Source organism: Oreochromis niloticus, linkage group LG20 (genome assembly GCF_001858045.2).
Source record: "Oreochromis niloticus isolate F11D_XX linkage group LG20, O_niloticus_UMD_NMBU, whole genome shotgun sequence".
Taxonomy (NCBI): domain Eukaryota; kingdom Metazoa; phylum Chordata; class Actinopteri; order Cichliformes; family Cichlidae; genus Oreochromis; species Oreochromis niloticus.
In genome coordinates this window covers 12,143,062-12,170,744 of record NC_031984.2, presented here as the reverse complement: position 1 = coordinate 12,170,744, position 27,683 = coordinate 12,143,062, and the positions used below count along the sequence as shown (strand labels likewise).

Sequence of the window (27,683 nt, the reverse complement as noted above, 5' to 3'; positions counted from 1 at the left end):
GAAGTTTAACAACACATTTAATCACTGAGATCTCTTAATATAAGAAAAGGAGTTTCACTGTGTCTCAAGCTTTCTACATATTAAAGTTGTGAAATTAAAAAAAAAATTAATTACTATAGTAGTTCCCTATGGTGGTTTGTTTGTCTGTTACTTAATTTCATTGGTGTAGTATGAGTAACCATAGGGATGGTCTTTATCAGGAAAAGCTGGTAAAGTAATAAAAAAAGGAGTTAAGATTCCGGTGTTCATGTCCACATTTTCGAAAACCAACCAGTGGGCCGGACTGGAGTCAGAAAAAGGTTTCAGAGATGAGTGGTTGACGTCATGTTGGCTAAGTTCAACTTCTGTGTACACTCTTTGGGCTGCACAATCCAGTCTAATCCCCAAACAAATGTCAAACATCTTAAAATTATCCAGGGGAGTTTTTCTTTCTTCTTCTTATTTACAGCATGGATCATATGACATCATTTAACAGGGTTATAATAGTTAACTGATTTATAAGTGGCAGTAAAGTGCAAAGAAAAGCAGTAACATACCATTAAAAGGTAAGGAATTTCACTGATGTCAGGTAAAAAAATACTAACAAAGAAGAACTGTGATTCATTTTGTTTGCCTTTAAGGAAGCGACAGGAGGTGCTTTCAGTGGTTTTTAAACAGAATACATACAACAGCTTGTAGGTGAGACGAGTCCTGTCAAATATTCAAGGAGCAACACAAAGAAAGTTGCTGTGCCTGAAGAGTTTGGGCAGGGGGTGGGGTGTCGCTTTGTTTGTTTCATGTTTTTATCAGGCGACAACTGGATGAACAAAGACCTTCACTCACAGTGCGGTTAAAATATGGATGCAGAGGGAGGAGCAAGACAAAGATACACAGCTGTTGCTTCTTCAGTAGCTATTCTTCTGTTTATGGTGTGCCTTTAAATTGTTAGTCATGTCACTGTGATGGCTCTAGAGCACTGTTTTGGACTAGCTTTGGTGCTTCTGTTAAGTGTTAGCAAGTCCCTGTAATTTGTTGTCCATGTGGCTATTATTGACTCATCATTGCTATTTTCTACAGAGGAAGGAACTTGAAAATACAAATACAAATTAGGCCAAGCTGCTGTTGAACACCTGCATCAAGCTACAGCTTGTCGTCTTATCTGAAATCTTCAGGCTCGATAAAATAAAAAATAATTTAACTGCATTTTTGTTGTAGTTATTGGTATGCTTGAGCTGAATGGCACTGACAAAATCCCCAAACTATGTCTCCCGGTCATGCACATGTACCTGCTTTAAAGGAGAGCTCATCCTGCTCCTGGCCTTCGTAGTCATAGAGAGCACGCACGCGTACCCCTCTCCCGGTGCTGGAATCATCTTCAAATGAATTGCCGTTCCCACCGTTCTCATTGCCTGAGTACGCAGCGGGCTGCTCATCATCAGACCACTCAGTCGAATAAGCTTGGTTCTTCTCATAGCTGCTCACACTGGAGGAGAGAGAAAAGGCTGAAATTAGGATGTTTCCAAAACAAAAGACTGAAATGTAGAGGTTTTGAACAGGTCAAAACCATTAACAAACTAATCCTGCTAGCCAATGTCAGAAATGAGCTGCCTACCACAGACCTCCGTGACTGTCCAAAAACTATTCTGGTGTTAAGAGTCAGTGTTATGAAAAGACTTATTCTGCATTCACAGAAAACACTGGGTGCATGCAATGGGGGAGTCTAGAGAAGCTAAAACATGACACCTCACACTTGTAGCTCCATGATGGCAAAGAAAGAGTAGTGGTGCCTTTACTTTGCAGTAATGCTGTGACAATATATTGTGTATAATTAAATTTGGACTCCAGTATAAACAGTTTAAACACAGTCTTCTTCCTGAAAGGCTCAGGTGGGACGATTTAAAGCGACAGACTCTTAAACCAGAGGTACACAAAACATCTTTGTGGTATTTTTGGCTGAAAACTGAACAATAAACATTTAGAATAAAATAAAATGGAATAAAAGTAATTATTAGTCATTTTGTAATTTTATTGCTAGATTTGACTCAAAAATATGTGACTGTAAACTACACAAGCAGATCTCTTGAACTAACCTGCTACGGTCACCAGGTGGAGCCACATGGTCAGTGCTAGGAGTGGGTGGGGCTCCGTCTGGTTTCTTCTTCTTTGGAGGAGCTGAAGCCTGGTCTGGGTTATACTCCTGGTGAGGAGAGAGAACAGAAGCACATAAAGTAATGTAGAAAATAAAGAGGAGAGGTGTCATACACGTTTTTTTGTGATGGCTTGGCGTTGCACCTCAAATGTGGGCCAGTTCATGTGCATTCCTGGGCCGTGGTTGTTGCTGAACCACTTGAGATCCTCCTGCGTGTTTGCAGCCAAGATCGTACGCTCCAGTTCTCTGTATATTGTGGCATAGCTGAGGAGAGGAAAATGGAACAAATAGTGACAATGAAAGCGCCAGAAGGGACCTGTGGGTGCTGCCAATTTGGCAACAGAACCATCAGTGTAGTTCAAATTCTGGGTTGAAAGAGATCCAGTGTTGGGTGACGACAGGACTGAAGTGTCTCCCTGAATTTTCTGGTAAAGCTGGGGTTCTTAACAGTGGACATATTTCCTCTGAATGGCCCTATTTTGTACCACGATGTTGGTGTTTATGTTGCCACTGTTTACCCAAACCATGGCGATGTGTAACAGATTAAAAAGAGAACAATGATCCTGCAGTTTTCTTCCTCTAATTACAGGCTAAACCAGTATGTCTGGGGTCATATTTTAACACCTGTCGATAACAAAACTACTGTGAAGACATGCATAGTTTATAATATTATTATCTTTTGGGCATTTTTGCCTTTATTGCATAGTAAAGTAGTGAAGAAACACAGGAAAGCAGGGGGGGGAGAGAGAGGGAGAAGGCATGCAGGAAAAGGCCTCAAACCTGGGCTACTGCACTCCACTCATGTGGCACGTGGTCACCTGCTTTCCCACTCAGCTAAAATGACACCCTATAGGTTATGATAGGTTATTAACATCAGCAATTTAAATCTATTGTTAAAAAACTGTAGATGTCTTAGTTTTGAAATAAATCTTTTCACTTGTAGGCTACCGTTGTGTTCATGTCAGACGAATAAAGCCTGTATCATCTTATCTTATGACATGACCGGTCTTGGACCCTAACATCACCTAACACAAAGAGGACAATGTACCAAACATAACTCAAAATATATACCAGAATAGTAAAGGTGATCAGAGAGGGCATGCACAGCCACTCTTCCTCTGTGCTATCCTCATCAGCTAACTGAGGTAAGCTTATGTTTTATTTATACCTATTGCTTTCTGATTTCAGTAATTAGCATTGACTCCTCTTCTTAATTCCAGTTCATTTCATCTTCACACGTGTAAATATCTGCTGGCCACTGTACAGCTGCATCCAACATGACTGTATCCATCTGAGCAGTTAGATGGAGAAGACTGAATGTTTACAGATTGCTGAGTTGACTGAAGTGGCAAATTGTCACTTCTCCCACTTTCAGGCTGGCTTGTAATCAGAGCAAAGGGTTTACTGCGCACCTGCAGAGAAACTAATGCTTCCCATTGTTCTTAAAGTGACTTTAACTTGCTATTTGAAAGTGTTCGGAGAAACTTATGGGGTCATATTGGATTTGAGTTGTCACTTTTGACCTCTTCTAGTCGATTTAAAGCATTTAGAGAGAAGCACTGAGAACACAACCACAAGTCTCTTGGAAGCTGTCTTCATCCACAAGCATTTCCTGGCTCCTTTCTCCTCTTCTTATTGTTAACTGTCAAGACTGATAACACTTTTTGTGTTGTTCTTACTGGAAATTGCAAGTAACAACAGTGCAGTGCGGCATTTTTTCATGCTTTGTATTATCTGGTTTATAAGAACAAACAGCTTTGAATGAATGACATTGCAAAGTAATGGTCATAATGTCATAATACATGGTAATCTTTTTTTTTTTTAAAGTAAAAAAGTTCCTACTACCCTGCTTTAGTTGGAGAGGGATTTTGTTTTTAACATCATAGCACTGAAATAGTTGGGTTCATTATAATTAAATAGACACTGTGCTCAGTGATAGACTGTAGGGCGTACTCTGTCTCTCACCCAACGACAGCTGGAGTAGGCTTTACAGCTGGGAAAGGAGTGAAAATGTTAGAATAAATCAAATCAAAGGTGAATGATTAAACCTGAAAATCACTTTTCCATGGCTCATGGCTTTATTTGCTTAATGCAGCATAACAAAAAAAAGAAAATCTAGAATATGACAAGCATTCACCCTGGACTAAATTCAGTTTGTCAGAAATGCCACTGACTGAATCATCGGTTAATTAGCACTGAGAGTCACAAAACTAATGAGAAACACATGCCTGGTTTGGGTGTCTGTTGAAATTAATCAGACTGCAGCGAACTGTGTCAAACGTGACACAAGACGAATCAGACTAATCGAATTTTAATTTGTATTCAGTGTGACTACTTTTGATTAAAAGTACAATTAAGTAACTATATTCTAAGCATCCATTGCCTACTTCACATGTGCCCACACAGAATGATAGTCTATACAATGGTATACATTTCCTGCCAAACTGCAGAGGTGCTTAATGTGCAACCCAGCCTTCATTCTGACTAACCTTTGGTTCTCAGTGAGGTTAAGATGGCGTTTGATATCCAGCAAGGCTTCCTTAAGGAAGGTCAGCCTTTTGACTTCATGCTGCTGGCATTGGTCAAACACCTGCTCCATGCACTCCATGTACTGAGGAGTGCACTTGCTTAGCTCCTCCAGAGACTTCTCATACTTTTCTTTAGCCTGGAACAGAAAAAAGAAAACACGGTGAGTCATCTACAATAAACAGTGGAGAATAATCTCATATTGGGCCTTGGAGCAGCCCTGTCTGTAACTTCCTTCTGATTGACTGCCCCTTGCAAAGAGAACGTTTGAACAGCAGTAGCATGGGGCTGCTCACAGAGCCAGAACTCCCCTCTTTTTGACATCAGACAGATCCAAGAATAGAAGTGAACTGTCTAAAACAGCAGTTTGAAGCCTGGCTCATAGGGATTACTTGCACATTCGTTGACCTAAATACTGGAAACTGTTGGTCAGAAAAATCAGGAAAAGCATAACAGGCCCACTTTAAGGTTATTACCTTCTGCGTATCTTGTTTGCATTTGTCCACTTTCTCGTGGAGTTTCTTCTGCTGGTCTGGTGTGACAGAAGCTTCAGTCTTGCCATTGGCCTCTCGGGTTGCAGCCAGCTTCTCCTCCTTGCAGGCCATGTGGTATGTTTTCTTAGCTGCCTCCATCTGTATATTCAAACACAGACATTGCTAGTATCACAGATACAGAACATGATCTGATGGTTTGATTAAAGGAACACAAGAATAGAAACTATACAGTATAAAATAGGTAATTAATTTAATGTATTTGGTTCATTCTTCTATTTAGGCTGCTTTAACCTCCTAAGACCCGAACTATTTCATGGCATGCATTTTTAATTTTTCTTTGCTATTTGGGTTGATTGAGACCTGATTGAGATTGAGATAATTTTTGTTTTTGAGAAAAATGAGATCCACATATGAGGACATTTGTTTCAAATTTTGATAGAACAGTAGCAGTATAATGTCCTCGTAAGTGGATATCAGGCCCTTGTAGAGAAAAATTAAGTATTTTGGTCTAGACGTCCCAAAATGTGATGTCCACATATGTGGACGCCAGGTCCTAGGAGGTTAAATCAGTAGTGAATGACATGTGCAATTTTCTCCAGTATGAATGCACGACCAGTATTTGCTCCTCTTCATTGATTAGGAGCTCGCCTTAGGTTGTTGGTCTGGTACTTGTGCCAGGAACTGATATCAGTACACAAAGTCTCTCCCTAAGCAGGAAATCAAGACTTCATCCAGTGACGCATAGTTAATTAACTCACATAATGTTTATCCTCCTGAGACCCAGCCTATTCATTTATGTCCTCTGTAGTGGACACACAAATCATAGAAAGGTTAAACCAAAAGATACGTTTTTTCCCTCAGTTCCAGGAGGTTACTTGAAATGCCGCATGGGAATGAAAGTCATGCACAGTAGTTGACGATTTAAAGAAAGAAATGTGCTAATATAACTACCATATATATGTCATGTGCCACCATTTAATAAAGCAACTCTAGGACATGCTCTTCACAGATATCGTTTGATTATCATACCCACAACAACACATTAACACCTTTTAACCAGCGTCTGGCTAACCAGTGGATTTAAGTCCAGCATTCACTCTCTTTGATCATTTTAGCTTCCACCTATTTCTGAGGGTAATATTTGGCCCTTAACTCGCTAATGCTCTACTATGTTCAGCAGTTAGTCACTTACGCTATCTGCTATTAGAGCCTTTTCACTGATTTCAAAAATAACTTTATTCAAACTACTAGAATAATAACGTTCCAAGGTCAGCTGCTAAAACTAATAGCTAAGGCTATTTTAGATTCAAGTGATCTCTTTCACTCATCTTTTAATCTTAATGTATATTTTGTGAATATATTTATTACTTTCTGTAATCCTGTTCAGTTTTATAGAAAAGGGGTTAAATAATAACTTAGTCAATAGTAGGGTGACCATATTTTGATTTCCAAAAAAGAGGACACTTGGCCAAGTCATGAAGAACTTTAATAATACTGTTTGCTTAAAGAAAATTTTAACATATTTAAACGATGCCTTCTCTGTGCGGTTAATGAATGGTGAAACAAAAATGTCATATAGGCTTTTACAAGTCATCAAGGGGAAAAAAATAACTTAAAAACCTGTGGAATTAAATAATGGTACAGAAATACGGCCTCATCTGTATAAGAAAAATTACCAGTACCGGGACGCTACGAGGGAAATTTCTTTTGCAGTTCGTCTGAAAAGCTGCAGTTGCGCTTTGGCATCTTTTAAACATCACCAGACGCGCTGCTGCATGCTATCTGCCCTGTCTGTGAGCGCAGAACAACAACTCACAAAGCCGCAGCTAGGGATGACGTAACACACATATTGGGTCCTCTGTAGGAAAACCCGGACATTAACATCAATCTCAAAAATCCCCCCGGACAGAACGTGAAAAGTGGACATGTCTGGGGAAAGGAGGACGGTTGGTCACCCTAGTCAATAGCAAATGGTCATAAAATCCTGCTTCAATGGCTAGCAATGTCTGGCTCCTGTATTGCTATCCCCATTATGATTACCATTTAAAGTTTAGTAAAAGTGTGATGGATGGGCAGACGGTCCTGTTACCTTACAGAAAAAGAATTTGCCCTCATCTTCCTCACCTCCTTGAGCTTTTTGGCCCATGGTTTCTGAGCCTTCTTGAACCCTTCCTCTGCCTCCTTGGCCTCCTTGAAGCCTCCAATCATTTGCTTATGATACGCTTCTTTCTGCCAGTTCTTCACTTTTTCAACATCTTCGTTAACGAGGTTGTTCTTCACCTCTTGGTGCAGCTCACTCACTCTATCCGCCTCTGTCATCACAGCCAGCCAGGCTCTCTCCACAGAGCCATACTGTGGACCTGCGAGTTGGATTATTTTGTGATTCCAAGTAAAATTTCAGGGTAATATTACTCAGTGAAATCGTGAAAAACACATCGAAATAAAAGGACACATGGTGAAAGATAGCGGTACATTTGCGCCTTCTTATCTTGTTGACACTTTAACAAAAGCTGACCTTTCTCAATGAGCTGTCTCCATCTCTTGGACCAGGCAGTTAGTTGATCACCATAGGCTTTCTCTATCTTGGCACGTTCCTGCAAGCAGCTCATAAGGTCATTGCAGAGCCGATGGCCGTCATCGAATCTCTTGACAGCACGTTTGTAGTTCCCCACCTGAGGACAGAGAGAGACAAATGAAAGGACTTGTAACCAATCTGCAATACATATATAACAAGCATAGAAATATACAGAGCTCGGACATTTTCCCCCCTGAGACTAACTGAAGCGAAGGCAGTTCGATGTCTCTCTTGCGAATTTACTGAAAAAAAATACAAAGAGTTTGAGAGACTGTAGCATGACTGAATACTTGAACCACACAGCAGCATTCGGGGTGCAAAAGAGTAGCAAATGCAGTTCCTCAAATGGCCACTGGAAGCTTGCTCCAAAAAGTATGTAAATCCTAATGGACTCAAGGGTAAAATGCCCAACTTTACAGCAGAAATAAACGCTATTACATTGTCTTTATGTCAACTGTGCATAATTTTGTAATATTTGCCAGGTTAAATTGTATTAAGGCTTATTATGTTTGTATAATTTCACAACTGGCAGCTAGTATAAGTAGCACTAATTCACATTGTTGAACCAGACCACTGTAGCACCCTGTTATCCATAGATGATCACTTCTACCTTTTAAAATCAGTGTTGACATAGTAGCTACATCCATCTTTTATGTACTGTTTACAAATTCAACACAACATACATCAAAATGTGTCAGCAGTATTAGCATTACAGAAGCTACAGCAAATCCAAACAGCATTTAGGCACGCCCTTTAATCTGGAGACTTGATAAAAAGTCTTCAAAAGAAAACATGCTTTAACACGCAGTTTCACTAATAAACTGACAATTGAGTGTATGTTTCATTTACTGCATTATACAATATGCTACTCCATCCAAGCAGAAGGCTCTGGCCAACTTCATTATTTAATTAAAAATATCTATTTAATTAAAAATATCAAAGCTGTTATGCTACCTCGACATTTATTTTATTGCATTTTCTTTTACATCTCACCTCCTTAACTTGGACTACCTTAAAAAAGCAGAGCCAGGCTAAGCAGCTCCGCCTCTTTTGTGCCTGCAGGGGGGTGTGCTCATGGTGCATGATGAAGGGAGAGGGGTTTACCAGTGCCTGTGCATGTGTAGTTATGCAATGACATGGGCTTTTGTGTGTGTGGATGAATGTGTTTTAGTGAGTGTATGTGTGTGGGTAGCTGCTTTAATCCTCTTGAGAGGCGTAATGCAGTCGGATACTCAGGGATAGATGACAAAGTAAAGACAGAAATATGACCGACTGTGTGTGCGGATAGGTATAAATACATAGTCATATACAGCATAATAAAAAACACAGATCATGGAGTGCGTCTCTGATGTGCTCGCTGGCTGTAAAGCTGCACTCTGATTGGTCCTGACGTGAGCACGCATGTTTGGTTACTGTTTGAGATGGGAGCTGCAGGGAGGCCATGAGACAGGTGTTTAACGGTATGAGTTTTGTCCTATGTGACAGTTTGCCAAGTCACACCAACAACAACACGTCGGTGTACTGGTTGTACACATGAAAACACACCTGAGCCCCTCTATTTGAGCCGCAAAACCATTCTGTGGTTTTGTGTGGATAAAACACAAGCCTTCCTGATGACAAAACATGAGGATACAGCATTTTATATAGCATTGATAAACCATAAACTGACTCTAGCTGTGCCGCTAGTATAGAGACGATATAGGCAGGTGCATGTGGTGAAAGGCTGCCTCAGAGAGGCTGATGACTGAGGCTCTTTGTCTGAGTCTCTGTGGCTAAGAGCCACAACACAAAGAAGACTCTGTACTGAGGGAATTCATTATCACTAAGCTGGGGGGGTTAAAGTGCAAACACACACACACACACACACACACACACACACACACACACACACACACAGAGTTGTGTTTCCACCAGGGGACACAATTACTACTTGCCTAACACAGTTTGTATGATCTAAAGCAAATTTGATTAACAGTGCATTCACTATTATAGAGAAATAACAAACAAAAAAAAAGCTGAGGAAGTGTCTCTACCAGATTTATATTAAACTCTTAGATTTTCAGCAAAGAAAAAGTTATTATGAAACTGGCCACAAGGAAATATGCTAATGTCCTTAACATTTATCTACTGACTTTATCCTCAGTATTAAAATTTTCATATATAGTGCTTTATGATAATGGTATTTAAAAATGTTTTTCTTTTCATAAAGAGGAAACTTTTATGATGCCCTTTGGAGCAAAAGAAACACACCGTGCTAAAATGCAAATTAGCCTCCTATATTACTTTGCTCTCTGGTTTACAGCTTGTCTTAATGCATTACGTTTTGCCTTAAGCATGCCAGTTTGAATTCCCTTGTTGGTGAAAGGTTCATAAACAAACCTGCCTTACTTTTCCTCATACTTCATAATTTGTGTGTAATAAATTTGCTTATTTATTTTGAGTACTGTGAGCGCTCTGGTAGGTGTGCTTCCATCATATTAGATGAAGGCGTTTTGAAGCAAAATGCTCAAAATGACCCCTCTTTTGCAGGGTTTGAAGTCCATACTGAAGTCATCAGTATTTTTCCACTGAATATGATGGTACAAAGATGATGAAGCGTATATAATGGGTAGATATAAGAGAGTCTAATTTAACTTTTGGCACTAGAGCAAAAAGCATCAAACCCTCCTTTAAAATGGACGGCACAAGTGGCCCTCTGGCTTGAAACTCAACGGGGATGGATATCAAACAGTCTCATTAAGATGTGTGTGACGCATTTACTTCTAAGAACAGTTTCATGGTTTCACTGATAGCATTGCTTGATTTCAGAAGCCAAATCAATAGAAATGGAGCGTGAGAGGTTTTGGTACAATTTGAAAATCCATGAGAACAGACATGATGGCGGCTTTACCTCCCAGAAGCTGTCCATGGTGTCGTCACCACCTGCACATTCATCGTAGGAGCCAGACATTTTCCTGGATGAAGCGAAGCACTCTAATGACTAAACCTGTCCTCTGCAGAAGAGCTGGGTTCCTCATGCACTGAAGAAGGCAAAGGAGACCAACAGTAATGAGAGACAGCGACACCACAAGAAAGCAAAAACTTTGTGTAACAAAACTGCGACAATTTATTTTCCTGGTAACTCAAAAGAATCTTTCAAGGTGAGCGTTTCTATCTGAGACGTTTATAATAATGAGGTAAAAATAGTCTTCTCCGCCATGCATGCAGCACCGTGCCCTGAGGAATGAGAAGGGGGTTCTTAGATTGGTGTGTCCTAGAAAAGACATCACAGTGAGTGGAGCGTCACACAGCTCAATTCTTCCACAGTGAAAACCCCCATTCTTTTGACACATTAAATCTGAGAATTAGCTGTCACACATACACACTACACATGCATAGTTACACAGTTTAGCTGCCTGGAAATGCACCTTGCGTGTAAATATAGAATCATGTAATTAACGCCCTAAAATAGAATGGAAACAAATGCAGTGAAACAAGATCAACACTCCTATTTATGCATCTAAATGTGTTCTTTAATTAGGTTGTTTGATTGCTGATTGCATAGTAAGGTGTACATAACACAGTTCCTCAAGTATTTAAGGTGATTTATGTTTAGTTGTTTGACATTCACTCAATACCCTACCACAGAGGTGCAAGCAGAAGAAACTGCTGGCCATTATATTGGTATTGAACTCTGTTTGAAACCTAATCTATTTTGTCCTCATGACTAATGTCTTTCCTTTGACAGAGAGCTCTTCATAGCGCTGCAACAGCCGGTATGACAATGAAATTTATAGCCTCCCCTGCCATGGTTTCCTGGGTCTTTATAATTACAGTGGATTTAATTATTATCTAATTCTGTACATGGCCCAACAGAGCAAAACACAACTTTTAACACTACTAACACTTTTAATTAAAATGATAAAGAGTTTTGTAAATTATTATTAAGGAAGGGTGTGATTAATTGATTCTTAGTCTGCACAGTCCAACCTGAGTGATGGTTCAACCTTGGATGCGTGTACATTTCACTATTTGGAGAGGCAAAGCATGAATTGGACATGGTGGTACACGTGATACACGCTTTGTTGTGATATTGGGTTGGCTGGTTAGGTATGCTAGCTATAGGTAAGGATGAGTTGTGGCCATTTCAGAGAATAAACTGACTCAGCGCTCTGCAGCTGGCTGCATCACAAGGAATATTACGTTCAAACAGTAGCCTAGCCCTTCATGCTTCAACCTCCATCTGCTGTCAGGAACAAATTAATTCCTGCAACAACCTTCATCCCTGGAATGAGTCATAAAAAACAGCTTTCTGTATTTGGCTCGACTTGAACTGGCCTGACCTCACTGTCTATATTAACAACATAAACAACGTAATTTTCCTTGTGAGATGAATACGAGGCTTCAAACCACAAGATCAAGTCATACAAGGAAAGGATTGACAGTAGTAACTTTTTTTTCACAGAAAGTCTGGACATGAACAAGTTATCTGGGAGTTCAACAACACATTTGCACCCTGCGTGACTGATTCTGCTTCCTGTTCAGTCAGTGTTTCTACAGACGACAGATAACTGATTTAGCCAAGCTGTATTCATCAAAGCCCTTGGTTACTATCACCAGGCTTACGCCAGTCTTTGAGGCTCTTCTGCACTCAAGGCTTTCATTCATTGACTATTATCAAGAGTGCACTCCCTGCTGGTTGCAAAACAACAGAGCTATTCTAGGAGTTAGCTATTTTACTGTCACAGACTGAATTGAAGACAACTTGAGCCTCTCAGCTGCAGCGAACAGTTCCAGGGGGAAAAAAAGGTGCGATGTCTCCTTTCTGAGTGAGTGACACATTTCACAACTGCACATATACATACACAGGAATACTGAGCTTTTTTGTTGTTGTTTTATGGATTTAAATACTTACAGAACTACTGAATGTTGTTAAACCTGCGCAGTGGTTCAAGATAGACATGACATTATACTTCATGTTCTCCCATCCAAGGCCAAGAAAAAAAAGTACTGCCTAAGCACTACCACCAATAAGTTTGTTCAGTCAGTGCCGCTTGTATTCCTTAAAATAGGGGATAAACTATGTGAAATAAGACACACAAAGCTTTTAATGCATTGACATGCAAAGTGTGTTTGCCAAAACGTAGAAGACGAATGGTAAAAAAATGCAAAGACTTAAATCTGTAGCAGCAACTTACCACCCTCATGATAAAGATATTGAAGAAAGAAAAATATTACATTAGCATAATTGTCATTTTGAGTATGAATCAGCTTTATTACAGCTAATGACTTTAACTGGTTGGGAAAACAGATGCCTTAGGGCCGGTGTCCTGCAGGTTTTAGATCTCACCCTGTTTCAACACACCTGAATCAAATGATTAGTTCATTACCAGGCTTCTGGAGAACTTTAAGTCATGTTGAAGAGGTAATTTAGCCATTTAAATCAGCTGCGTTGGAACAAAGACACATCTAAAACCTGCAGGACACCCGCCCTCGCGGCCTGGAGTTCGACACCTGTGCCTTAGAGGAATATGAGACAGGAGTGTAAAGTTCCACCAGCGTTTTTCCCATATATGCAGTATGTTATGTGATATTGTACAGCTTGCAGTACTTTCTGTGGAAAGTGTGATCAGCAGGGGAACACCCTCAGTAACCCACTTCTCAAAACTGAGGACAGGTTCCATTTCTGTCAGTCCATGTGACACAGAAAATATGTCAGCCACGCTCACCACTTGCCCAACAAATACAAGGACTTTTAGTATTTTACAATAGATGCCAGCCACACCCAGCATAACTGAATGCTATCCATGACAACGAAAAGACTCCAATTACCTCTCTGTCCTTGTCACAGACAAGGAACTCAGTCTCTCACAACATCCCCTTTCTTTATGTTTGGAAATTGTGAGCACTTTCGTTGACATGTGAGAATACTGATTATATTCTCATGTCCCCACATGAACCATTACCTCATGCCCTTAGCTTAACTGTCTTTAGCTTATGGTAAATGGGAGGGTTGGCCTAACTGAGAACAGCTAGGTAAGAGGTAGCTTCACTGTTAGATAACAAATTCCAGATATCAGCACATTTAATGCTTAATTAAGGCTTGACACTTTAAACTTTTTAAAAATGTACTAAATCCCAAGTTTAGAATTGGCATGTAATCTTTTTAGTTCTTTTTCAGGGAACCATCTTCATGCTATGCACGCATGTATACAGTACAAGCATTTGTTCACTTCCTTGTTTGTTAGTTTTTTTTGCATATTTTTCATACTTTTATGTTTTAGATCATCAAACAAATTTTAATATTAGACAAAGATAATCTGGATACATAAGAAATGCAGTTTTTAAACTACGATTTCATTGATTAAGGGTAAAAGGGTATACAAACCTACCTGGACCTATATGTACTTTTTTAGTTCCACATCTAGATCTGATTACTATTAGACTTGCTGAATCAAGAAATCACTTAAATAGAACCTGTCTGACAAAGTTAAGTAGGCTAAAAGGTCTCAAAAAGCAACACATCAGACCAAGATCTCAAACAGCTGAGTCATTGACAACTATCATTCTGGAAAGAGTTATAAAGACATTTTTACATCTTTGTGAATCAACTGAACCAGGATGAAAGCCATTATCCACAAAGAGAGAAAAGTTAAAACAGAGCTGAATCTTCCCAGGATTGGTCAGCCTACCAAAATTACTCCAAAAGAACATCGACGACTCATCTAGGAGGACACAAAAGAACCCAACACAGCATTTCATAAAAAGAGCACCATAACAACAGTCAAACATGGTGGTGGAATTGTGATGGTCTGGGGCTGCTTTGCTGCTTCAGGAGCTGGACGACTTGTTGTAATTGATGGAATCATCGATTCTGTTTTCTACCCAAAAATCCAGAAGGACAATGTCCAGCTGTCACTTCATGCCCTGAAGCTCAAGCACACTCAGGTTATGCTGCAGGACAGTGATCGGAAACACGGTTTTGAAGGGATCTAGTCAAATTCTAGATTTTAAACCTGATTGAGATACTATAGCATGACCTAAACAGGTCATTCATGCACAAAAACGTTTCAGCATGGCTGAATTACAACATCCTGCAAAGTGAGTCAAAATTCCTCCACACCAACGTGAAAGACTTGCAAGGTATTGCAAATGCTTGATTGCAATTCTTGTTGTCAAGGGTGAGACAGCCAGTTGTTAGGTTTAGGGAAATTTACTTTTTCACACAGGGTAAGTTAGGTTTGGACAGAGTTGATAAATTGAATTATTATTTAAAAACTGCATTTTTGTATCTACTCAAGTTACCTCTGTCTGTTACTAATATTTTTTGATGATTTGAATCATGTGAGGGCCAAATTCTTTTTCCATAGCACTGTATATGAACACGAGAAGAGCAAAAGGGCAGGCCTCACTTTCTAAGTCAACATGCATGCAACAACATGCGTGCATTTTATGTTTAATGAAGTGCAGTGCAGTGAAATCCATACACTGTAAACAGTCAACTTTATGATGCAAGACAACCTCATGCATCTCAAAATTTAAGTAGCCCTAAAGTAGCAGTTCTTAATCCTAGCAACCAAGAAACGCCATTGGTCCAGCAACCTGTCCCACAGCCAAGTCACCCAATAAGCCTTGGCATCAGTGACTACAATACCTAGTGACATCAAAGCCAGTTAAGCTCTGGCACAATACCAGTGTCCCACCTCATAACACTGCCGATACAAGTTTAGCCAAACATGGAACACCTAATTCAATATTACACAATGTTAATGATTAGAAAGTATTAGAGGTAATTCCACAAGCATGTTCACAAATTCCTTCAGACATTCATGAGCGTCGCCGTACTCAAAAATGTCTGAGGCATGGTTTTTAGTATTATTATAGGCAAGAACTTTGACGTGAGTTTAGTTATTAAACAAAACACATAAAGAAAGTAATAAAATGATACTGGTGAACATTTTATGCCTAAGAACTCTAACGTCATCAGCCTAAACTTAGAAGGTCCAACAGCACAAAGAGGATACATGACAGAAAATTCACAGTTTTGGTCCACTGTGAGAGTGCTCTGTGTCCCAAGAGACAGAGGGGCTTATACTCCAGTTATTGAGGTTAATCCACCTGAGTGGCTGTGAACACACCTCTCATTCCCTTGTGATTTAACTGGGAGGAATGTCACAGAAAAAAACTAAACTGTAGCATGGTAAGCTTGGTACAGATGGTGCTAAATAATGAAGGCCTGTATAATAACTTAACACCCAAAGCATAGCAACACACAAAAAAATATTACAACAATAATAGCTGTTTTGTGCAAGTGTCTTGCAAATTGAAAATCACAAACAACCCACACACTGAAAAAACAAAAAAAAACGCTGACAAAGCAATCCTTTTTGTAATCTTTTTGAAACCTGTTTTGATTGTGGACAGAAAAAAAGGACATAACTGAGTGCTACAATCCAAACTTCTCATATTTGTTAGTAATTACCGCTTCTTCTGCATATTCACGTACCATGTTTGACTCCATCATTGCAAAAGAAAAACGAAAACCAATTCCCAAATTTGAAAACACAGCGCAGCTCCTTAAAACAGCAAACTCCTTAAACTGTACTCCAAATATGTCCTTTACATCAGCTCTTCAAACGATAAACGATATGTTGCAAATTTTATTTCTGCAGCTTTGACCTCTGTGGCCAAAGTAAACCCAGAGAGGACGATAAGTCTGACCAAACCAGTGTGTCTCAGAGGCTGAGGGATAATCCCGCAGTGTGCCATTTGAATAGCTTTAGAGGGGGAGGGAGTTCACGAGCAAGAAGAGCAAAGAGGCGGGTAGGACAAGTGAGACGGAAAGACGAGAAGTGTGAAGAGGAATTTATTGTTGACATGAAACTATAATTTATTGCAATATATTGTAAACCAACAGGATAGCGCTATTGTGAGACTCCACATTTGTCAGTTTTGGGGTTTTTTTTCAAGGAGTTAATTTTTACCAGCATTACAAATGCACTGCTGGCCCACCATGGCTCAGCACTCCTGTTTACAGTAACATAGCACACGTGAAACCAGCCTGTACCTCATGAGCATAAACAGCTTTCAAGAGAATTAAAGAAAACTGCTGATCCAAGTGTCACAAATGTTCTTAATGCAGTCAGAAGGCCCAGTGTTGACAAGCCTTTTAAAGCTCTGAATGGGAACCACAGCAAACATGTAAGCTTGTTACAGTAAGAAGATTTCAGCGAGATGAACTAACTTTACTCCAGCACATTACCAAGCCATCTCTTTCCACTCTGAATATAGACAATGGCATTTCAGAAAGGCAAAGTTGGTTACCCAAAATAAATTCAGTAATAGTTTTGCGCTCTACAGTAATCAAAACGACTAATATCTTAAATCAAAGAAACTAATAAAAGCAGCAGCTTGTGTTTTCATATGCAGTTGGTTTTTGTTAAACTATGGTTGCTGACTGTGTTTGATTGAGCTCAGCATGCCATCCCCTTCTACGGACTGAGTAAAAGAGGACGCATGAGAAGAAAGGGAGGCCTTTCACTGAGAGAGAGAGTGATGCGGACTGAGAATGAGGAGAAGAGAAGAGGAGGAGATGGAGCTCCAGATGGAGATAGGGAGGGACGTGCTAGGAGAAATGAGGAGGGACAAAGGCTGGGAGAAAGTACAGCACGCTCGGGACAAAGTGAGGGGCTGGTCAAGCGGCCAGGCTGTTCTCGAGCGAAATAGAGAGAGAGCCACGGAGCTAGAACGGCAGCTGACGTTACAAAGATGTGATTCATCTCACGGTGCAGCACAGCATAAGCAGGCTGGTGGATGTTGCCAGGAGACAGAGCTGCCTAGTGCAGACTTCACACACGTCGTAACAGCCGAGGCTGTCGTTATAAGCCAGCCATGTGACCGATGCTTTAGACAAAAGCAAGAAGGCTGGTTCGGTGACGCTCTGTCAGCTGTCCATCCAATAGCCAAGTTGTAGGAAGTCCCTGAGTGTTAGCGCCAGTGTACACAAGAGGGTAACTCGAGGAGACCAATGGGGCACTGAACTGAAATGGAGAGAAGAGACCTTAAAAAAACAGCACGCGAAACAAGTCAGAGCATTAGACTGAAAGACAAACAGGAAGGGAGGAAAAACCAGCGAGGATGGAAGGTGAGGAGAGTCTTATTTCGTATTTATCAGCTGAACATAAAATGCTGTGAGCCCTAGCACCGCTCGCTGAAGCATGGAATAGGAGAGTCAAATGTAAACTGACATGTTGATCCAAATGGGGAGTGTGCAGCAGTATTTGGGGATGAAACACCCTTTGTGTTCCACTGTTTTGGCTAACGGCTAACATGCCCACCAGAAGAAAAAGAGCTGAAACTGCAAAATATTAACAGAATTTTCCTTCTGACGAAAAGGAGGAAAATTATGACAGAGATGAGCTACACAAACATTTTTTTAATGTACAAATTCTTGTTCTTATGTACGTAAACATCACTCAGACCTGTGCTACTGCATTGCTGATGTCTTTGCAAAACTGGAGCTTTGTCTAAAAATGCATATCTTAAGCATAAGTATGTAGACACTGACAAGTATGGGTTAGAAGGCACATTGGAATACCTGGACTGTGTACTCACAGTGGTCAAAAAGTTGGCAATGGCACACTATACTTCTTTCCAAAAATTGTTCCCATCCTGGGGGCTATATGATAAATGGAAAGAGCACTGAAAAAGATTCAGCTATGTGTTACTGACAGTGCCAATGGTAGATAGCTAAAGTGGCAGATTTTTTTCAGGAATAAAGTCAGATGTGATGTGGAATTATTGGTGTTTATTTTTTTTAAACTGACTTGTTTACTGTAACAGAATTTAGTATTATGTGTGTTCAGAAGCTCAACAGTTAGCTAATGTTCACAAAAGGTAACATCTAGAAACAAAAAAGTAGCCTAACATCGTCAATCACGGTTAGCAGCCAGCTCACTGTGTTTGAATTGAGGCAACATTACCCAGGCAAACTTCACATGGAAGTACATTTTTAGTAAACCTTGTGTACCGTATGAAACTATAACAACTGTACGTTTTTGTCAAGCTTTTGGAAGCTGCTCATCTCTGGAACTGTGGTTGAACAGGTTGTGTTATTTAAGGTATATATTATAGATGAATTTAGCATGACTTTTTAAGAACACCTTTATGTTTTATTGTAAAGCACTTTGGTTTCATATGTGCCATAGAAATACAATTACTTATTTATTTACATTGTGGATTCTGTGCTAACTTTCTGTCATTTACAAGGATAATGGGCATTATTCATGAGTCGGAGATCTAACTTCATCATACCGATTCTTGTCATTTCACACAACTAACTAAAACTGAAATCAAATCAAGTGTTTAGTAAAGCCTTGTAAATATATTATTTTATTTAAGTATAAACTTTATTATAGTACAAGATAAACTCTTTAGGACTACTCTTCTAGGAATAACAATTTTTCAGCCTGGAACAAACATAGCTGACCTTAGTCAGTGTCATATCATAATGTCATTTTACCTTTCCTGTCGGGCACAACAACAACAACGCATGCCCCCAATGATTATTTAATACCTAAAAAGGAGCTACTTCAAACAACTTCACCAAAAGCCAATATTTGGCAAAGATATGGAAGAAAACTGTTTCTGCTACACTTGGTAGCAGCAAACTTGCTTCTCTACTTCAAGCACAACTGGGCTATTAAGGAGGCAATTCTAGTGATGCACAACCCCAATGTAAACAATGACTCCACTAAGCATTGCTGGAACACTTGCTAAATGCACTACATGTGACATAAAGAAGAAACAGTGGATGAAGTTACATGGTGGCAAAGGAGTGCTTTAAGCCACCGGGTAAAGCGCTCAAGCCAAGATAGAATATCCCAGGTAGAAAATATTTTTCAGGTTTTAATTTTATTAGATGACAATATTTTTCAGGATCCTGAAGAGTTACAAAGGAAACTAAACGGTTCTTTTCTACTTCACATTTCAACTGAAAAACACTACCTAGGTTACTTTTGTACTTACATTTGACTTATACTGAGCCACTGTATATAATGCTTGGTAATTAGTATTGCACTATAATGCTGCTGCTGGCACCTTGAGGCAATAGATTCACACTTCGAATGAGGTAGTCTGCCATCAATGACAGTCGCTAATTGGAAAAGAGGGACAGAAAATGCCCTTCATGTTGTTTGCACTAATTAATGCTGCTGCCTGTGAGCTGCAGTCACAGATCAAACATTTCATAGTATTTCATAATATCATCATTGCAAAGGTCCTTGAATTACTCCAATAAAATTTTGAGGTTATATCCTATCATGTTCTTAGTGTAGCTAAATACCAGCAATGTTTCATTCATAGTTTCATCAGAAAGTGTAAAATCAGAAGGCAAAACATCTCTTGTCTATTGGGGACAAAATAACTACCATACAGAAAGTAATGAAGGAAGGAATCTGCTTCATCCTAACCTACTGTGATGAGGGCAGACCTGACTCTTATACCCTGAAGCAACAGAATGCTGTTTTCAATCTGTCACCAGCATCAAACTAATCAAATATTCTTCCAATTAATTTGTGTTCATAACCACAGAGCAGTTACTTATCACCAGCTTCAGATTTCTCTATCTGATCCCAGCAGCTACATATTATGAAGTAAAATCTAAGTCCCTGCTGGCCTTTGCCTGTGCAGGGTAGCTGCACGGGTCATCAAACATGCACAGGATGACTCAGCTATCTGATGTGCTCTGTGCTATTGCACAAGAATCCAGTTTCCGCATAACTTTTGGATGGATTATATGATTTTAAATCAATATCTATTGTGTGCATAATAGTGTGAATCAGCCAGATTTGTTATTGTTCAGCTCCCAGAACAGAAGCTCACACAGTAGTTCCTAAGCAGTGAAATGTGACTAATGCAAAAGAATTATTAATATTTTACTACAGTGATTTTATATGGAATTTTTCTCTCTCTTCCCCCACCCACAGGGAGGTCAGAGGTTATTGCCATCTACAGGTCACATGGAGCTGTTAGGGACTGAGAGTAGATGCTGACACACCAATGCTGCCTGTTATATGACAGCCAACAGTGTGTCAGTTTCAAACAGTTTCAAACAGGATTCAGGTTCAATTGTTTACATGAAGTTTCAATTTCACCACAGAGGGAAGGTAATGGCCTCTCTCAGTGAAACTTATTTGCAAAGCACAAAAGAAACATAAAAGCTATTAACAATATTTTTAGCAAACTGAAATAAAAAAGAATAATATATGTTTCAAAAAGTGAATTAATCAACCACTAACCAAGCACTTAAATACTAAACAATGATCAAACACTGACAGTCAGATGTCCACAGTTGTCGTGGTGATGCAGTGGTTATTCATGGTTCTCCAAGTTGGTTGGATCTTGATCTTGGGCTTGTGCCTGGTGTCTGCATTCGAGTCCTCTCCTCTGTGTTGCAGCATCACTGTCTACCTAGTTGATCCTAAAACCACCATAGATGCTCAATTGAGTTGAGGTCCAGTGATTGCTGAGGCCTTAGCAACGATTCATTCATTTTTATCCTCCACAAGCCATTCAGTGAGTGCTTGTGGGGGGCATTATCCTGATAGAGACTACTCCCATAGAATAGGGAAAGCTTTATTTATTTTTAGTGACCCTTCCTGGTTACGCAGGCCCAAACCATGACCGCAAACTGCACACAGCCACTGGAGGATCTCCTCACTGTAGGGGTCAAGTATTCATTTTTTTCTCTCTAATTCATCATCGTCTGCAGATCGGAAGGGACAACTGAATGAAGGTCTCCCAGAGGTCTCCAGTCTTCAAATGCTTTTTTGGCAGAAGGATACATATCACACTCGGCAGCCCATATAGAAATACACACAAATAAAAGCACACATTTGCTACAGCATTGTGATTTATCACAGTGTCCGGAGCGCTGCTGCAGTGGTTATGTAACTATCAAGCCTCTTGCCACAAGCCTCCTGGTGACAGTGGTGAATAAGAGGGAAAACGACAAGGGGAGGGCGAAGAGAGATGGACAGGAGAAGCAGAACAGAGTAGAGGAGGGGGAGACAGACATGTTGTCATGGGGTGTGATGAAGAAATGAACTGCAGACATGCAGCAGTGCCTGAATGTTGCATTAGAGAGGATGGAGGCCTCTGGTTCCAGTCCAGTTTCTGCTAATGTCCAGGCAGTTAGAAGAAACAGGGGAAGGCAGTGAATAAATAAGCATGGCAATAATCAATCTGGGAATGTAGCTCTTTAGACCTACCAGCTTTCCGCCTTCTTATCATTTAGTTGCCAGATGCTGCTCTGAATACTGATGGGCTGCCTTTCAAACCAATGTCTGTATGTGTCTATGTGCATTTGTGAGAAGAGGGAGTGGGAGGTGCAGTTATTACAGAGAGGGTGAGTGTGCTGCAGATTATTTTAAATTCAATATTTCAAGTTTGATAAACCATATCTATCTATCTATCTATATATATGTATAGCGAGAGAGAGGGAGAGGGAGAGGGAGAGAGAGAGAGAGAGAGGAAGAGATACAGATGGACATACTGGAGATGGCTAAACAATGGGGCATAGTGATGGTGCACAAGCAGAGGAAGACAGAGGAAGATCTATACCAAATGATACCAACATTAAGAAGAAGGAACATGGGGAACCTTGAAAAATACTGAGGGCTGAGAGAGGAGCTAGAGATGGTGTGGAAGGCAAAGGCAACGGCAGTTCCCGTGGTAATCGGAGCACTCAGTGCAGTGACCCCTAAAACTGGGTGAGTGGCTCCATGAGATCCAGGGAACAACATCAGAGACCTCTGTCCAGAAGAAGAGTGCAGCACTAGGAACAGCAAAGATACTGCGGAAGGACCCTTAAGCTCCCAGCCCTCTGGTAGTGGATATATAAAAAACAAAAAAACACCCAGCACGCCCCTGCGGGCGGTTTATCCTTCAAGCTCGGGTCCTCTACCAGAGGCCTGGGAGCTTGAGGGTCCTGCGCAGTATCTTAGCTGTTCCCAGGACTGCGCTCTTCTGGACAGAGATCTCCGATGTTGTTCCCGGGATCTGCTGGAGCCACTCGCCTAGCTTGGGAGTCACCGCACCTAGTGCTCCGATTACCACGGGGACCACCGTCACCTTCACCCTCCACATCCTCTCGAGCTCTTCTCTGAGCCCTTGGTATTTCTCCAGCTTCTCGTGTTCCTTCTTCCTGATATTGCTGTCATTCGGAACCGCTACATCGATCACTACAGCCGTCTTCTTCTGTTTGTCTACCACCACTATGTCCGGTTGGTTAGCCACCACCATTTTGTCCGTCTGCATCTGGAAGTCCCACAGGATCTTAGCTCGGTCATTCTCCACCACCCTTGGGGGCATCTCCCATTTTGACCTCGGGACTTCCAGGTTATATATATACTATATATATATATATATATATATATATATATGGATATGGATATAGATATAGATATGTATATATGCTAAGGGAAGGGGGGGCCTGAATATTAGCGGGAGATATTCTCCCACTGATCTGATGATCTGATATTTGGTGTTGAATGCGAAAGCAGCTAACCTGACAGAAAAGATCATGGCTAAGCTGGAAACCTGGACCCTCTGTGGCTGACTACCAAGACTAAGTGAAGTTCCCTCTGAAAGTCTACTTGAATATGTAAATGCAGTATTACCGCCTACAGTAAGCATCATTGAAACCAACCAGGTGATATACACAATGGCAACATCTGATCCTGTTCCTTGAGATGCTACAAGATGACTAGATGATGGCTACAAGATGAACAGCCAAGAGTAGCAGTACCCTGCATGGAGAAAGAGACTAGAGGCCAAGCTCAAGGTAGCATGGAGGGAAATTAGCCAACTACCAAAAGTGCTAATGGCTGAGACACACTCTGAATGGCTAACTGAAGGTTGGACAGTCCTAATCCCCATACAGTCCCCAGAAGGGACCGGTCCCATCCAACTACCTAGATTAACCTTTGCTCCGCCTGGATTGACAGCAAGAAGGCCTACAACTCAATGCTACACACATAGATCCTGGAATGCCTAGAACTGTACAGGATCAACAAGATCCCAATAGCTTTCATTAAGAACACATTTGGCTGCAACACTGGAGGCACAACTTCAAACCAATAGCACAAGTCAATATCAAGTGCAGGATTTACCAGGGAGATGATCTGTCCCCACTGCTTTTCTGCATAGACTTTGTATCCTGCTGGGATAATAAGCTGGCCAAAGAGATAGAAGTCATTTACATCAAGACAAGAAAGCTCCTTACCATGCATGGAAGGTTTCAGCTCAAGTTCAGTACCCTGAGACTACGTGGAAGGATGGAGGCAGAGGACTAGTGAGTTTCAGAACCATTACCCAGGATGAAACAACAAAAATCTACGCGTACATCAGGGAGAAGGCCACAACTGATCATGTGCTCAGTTAATACCTCAGACAGCAGAAACCTGAGAAGGGAGAGGAGCAAAAAGAGGAACCATCATGGAAGGACAGGCATGCCTGCATGTCATGTACCACGGACAGATAGAATTAGTGGCTGATATTGAGAAATCCCACAAAGCTGGACTGAAAGACAGCAAAGAGGCACTAACCATGCCAGCGCAGGAACAAACTCTAAGCAAAAGATCCATAGAGACTGGAGGCTACCACACCAGGGAAGACCCAGTGCGCAGACTGTGCAAATATGCCCCTGAGACAATCCAGCACATAACAGCAGGGTGTAATATACTAGCAGGCAGGGTATACATGGGACCCCAGAACCCAGTGGCTGGAATAGTATGCAGGACCATGCATACTACACCAAGCTACATATACACATAACATAGCTATACCAAGTGATAGAAAGATCAATAAGAAGGAACATGAGAAGCTGGAGAAAACCAAGGGTTTCTGGGCCCCGAAGTGCACAGATGTGTTTCATTATGGGTAACTGAGTAAAACGATTTGCTTCTAGAAAGAGTTATTATTTTGAATTTAATTTAAAATTTTAAAATGCATCTGTAGTCAGAGACAGTGCAACTGAAATGACCTTTATAGGATCATATCAGCAGGAAACTGACAGGAGAAAATAAGCAACACTAGTTTATCCAGAGATGTGTCACTGTCCACTGTGTAATCACTTTACATTCCTATTTATACCCACTCACAGATCTCCCCATGTGTCCAGTTAGAGAGCTGGGGACCGAAGATCTGATACACAAACCAGACCTGAGTTGCAAAAATTTAGACTACGACTTGTTGGATCAGAGTCAGCTCATTTCCTGTTTGACTACATAAAAATATGATTTGTCAACTGAAACAAAAATGTAATTAATCTAACTAATTGATCAAATTTCACAATTTCAGACCATGGCAAACAGCAGCTGTGGTTTGAAATATGATTGCTTTTTCATACTGCTTAAAGTTGGCACATAGCACTGTCTTCCGTTAATGTTTATTAAAAGTATTGACAACAAGCGTTGCCAGTTTGGCTCACAAAGTGCTTCATGTTTATGTCTGATTATGAGCCAAGGCAAAACTGGTGGTTGCTAAACGTGGAGGAAAGAAAAATATGAATCCTGGTGGTGGCTGCCACCAGCAGGAAACAGTGATCAAGTGTAAATTTAAATCTGAAAATTAGGAGTTTACAGGCATTGCTAAAGGGTGTGGCTGAGATCAGACAATACAGTGAAGATTAGAAGATTAGCGCTTTAATGCTAGTGGTTTACACATTCACCTAACAAGCAAAAGATCCCACCTTGATCTCAGGAGGAGACACAAATCCCTTTGGGGTTGTGTCAGGAAGGGCATCTGGTGTAAAAATCTGCCAAATCAAACATGTGGAGCTACCTGCTGTGGTGACCCCTTGTGAATAAGGAAGCAGCAGGTGAGTAACATGAATCCATTTTACCCATACAGCACACTATAATGGGGAAAAGTGTGATTTAAAGGTCAGTGATTTGTGTTATAGCTTGTGACTTAACTAAACAGAATAATGACTGGATACAGACTATGTCGTAGGTCACTTCCTGATTATGAAATACTGAACAAAATAGGGACATTTTAATTTAATACAGTTAATTAAATAGAAATCATCCAAGAAGAATTGACACAAAGCAAAAATGTAGCTTGACAGTAGTTAAATGGGAAAAAGTAGAAAATGAAACAGAAAAGCTAACAGGTATAATGAAAGAATGATAAAAAAAAATGTGTCAATGATCTTCTATGTGTGCTACATCTTTCAGGATACTTTGTTTACTAATAAAAACAATCTATATGGGTTCTTCTGACCCAGCTTTCTCTTCCTCCCAGTCCAAACTGCACAAGATCCCTGGAGAAGCTTTTCTGAGCTGGGCCATCATGTTCCGATGAGCCTTCTTGCATATACAAACAACAGACTGTGCTCGTCAAACAGATGCTTAACCTCCCCGGCGCAGTGAAATTCTGTCCCAATGCCCACAGAACAAAGAGATCAAACAAGGAAAATCAATAGCTCCTCCTGGGTAATCATTCTTTCCTGTGAGACGGGGAAATCTACTCCTAGTGAGATAATAAAAATAAAATCTGAGATAATCTCTTCTAAGAAAAGAACATGAGAATATTTTCAAAACAGTAATGCTACCATAGAGAGTACAAGTCAGTCAGTTTGATTGTTGGAGTAGCTAGGAAACGGAAATCCAATCCTTCAGTTGCATTGTAATCCTACATCTAATCATGCAATACGCGACACAAAGTGCACCACTTAAGGAATAATACAATTTAAAAGTCTCCAATAAGCAACAAAGATGACCTGATCTTCAGTTTGCCCATAAAAAGGCTGCAACAGTCTCATCAAATATTAACACCAGTGTCAAAGAGCTATTAATTAACTCAAGTGGTGCATTTAGCATTATACATTAAAAAAAACTCTTCAGATCTGTGGGTCTGTGCTTGGCATCGTCCCTTTGACATCCATCTGCATCTTCAGATTAAACTTAGATTCCAGCAAACAGGACAATTGGCACAAACATGAACAACTCACCTTCTCCACCAATGGGAGGTCAGATTTCCATAAACCTAAGAGATAGTTGTCGGTCACCTGCAGGAAAAAAAAGCATGAGTAGCTCGGAACCTTTTTGTTTTTTTTAAATCAAGTAGGTTAATTTGCTGCTACTTCACCTAATTGGAATATAAATGAAAATCAACCCAGGGTGTGTCAAAACAGACGTCACCTTTATGGCAGAAGGTTATTAAGAAACTATCTGGGTTTCAGTTTAAACTATCACAGTTATGGAGAGATTATAAAACTCTGCATAGAGCAATTGGGGTATATTTAATAATACCAGTTTCTTTTGTGCACTTTGTACAATAATACACCACCTGCTGAATATAATTAATGCTGGGATGATTAGAATCTAGTCAAATATGTTCAGCATTTGTTTTTGTTTTTTACAGATTGAAGTCTTTCTGCTGTCACTGACATGTGTGACTGCCTCAGGCCCACACAGAACACAAAATTCAACAATAATGTTGAATCTTAGCAAAAAACAAAGCTGAGCACCAATTTAGCCGAGTCGGTTTTCCAGGTTACATTAGTGTCTAATTAACTCATATTATTTTGAAATTTAAGTTTCAAGCTTAAAAAATGCTGTTTTCCATGTATGCCTGTTTAACTTTTTTAGAAAAAGGTTAACAAAGTTTACTGTTACAACAATGTATAATGTAAGCAAGACTGTGTTCAAACCATTTTTAAACCATATTTTTGACATGTTTCATTCAGTAGATCATTTTATTCTATGCACAAATTATTTCTTTGGCATTTGCCAGTATTTTTATTTCCAGATATAAATATAAAAAAAGCAAATTACTACCCAGTGTGAAACTCTATAATTAAAAACAGAAGTGAAGCTTCAGCTAATGCAGGCGCAGTCAATATTTCCACAGAGAGGAAATTAATTGACAACGTTCTGACCATTTATCAAGCAAAAATATTGAAAGTCCACCGGTT

At 40.2% G+C, this 27,683-nt stretch overlaps 1 protein-coding gene across 6 annotated transcripts in view; it reads right to left on the bottom strand.

The window, feature by feature from the left end:
• Window positions 1-27,683, bottom strand: part of pacsin1a (protein kinase C and casein kinase substrate in neurons 1a) — a 36,128-nt gene that overhangs the window by 3,429 nt on the left and 5,016 nt on the right. For 2 of the 6 annotated variants that reach the window (XM_003438793.5, XM_005448595.4), the window contains exons 2-9: window positions 10,614-10,743; window positions 7,664-7,820; window positions 7,273-7,508; window positions 5,131-5,286; window positions 4,618-4,793; window positions 2,272-2,392; window positions 2,070-2,176; window positions 1,266-1,462 (exon numbers count right to left, since the gene is read on the bottom strand). In XM_003438793.5, the coding sequence (XP_003438841.1) occupies window positions 1,266-1,462; window positions 2,070-2,176; window positions 2,272-2,392; window positions 4,618-4,793; window positions 5,131-5,286; window positions 7,273-7,508; window positions 7,664-7,820; window positions 10,614-10,673 (1,210 nt within the window). In that variant the 5' untranslated portion in view covers window positions 10,674-10,743. Of the gene's footprint in view, window positions 1-1,265; window positions 1,463-2,069; window positions 2,177-2,271; window positions 2,393-4,617; window positions 4,794-5,130; window positions 5,287-7,272; window positions 7,509-7,663; window positions 7,821-10,613; window positions 10,744-12,617; window positions 12,774-12,900; window positions 13,043-16,208; window positions 16,355-27,683 lie in introns of those variants that run through there. The other 4 variants (XM_005448594.4, XM_005448593.4, XM_005448596.4 and 1 more) reach the window with 4 other exon arrangements.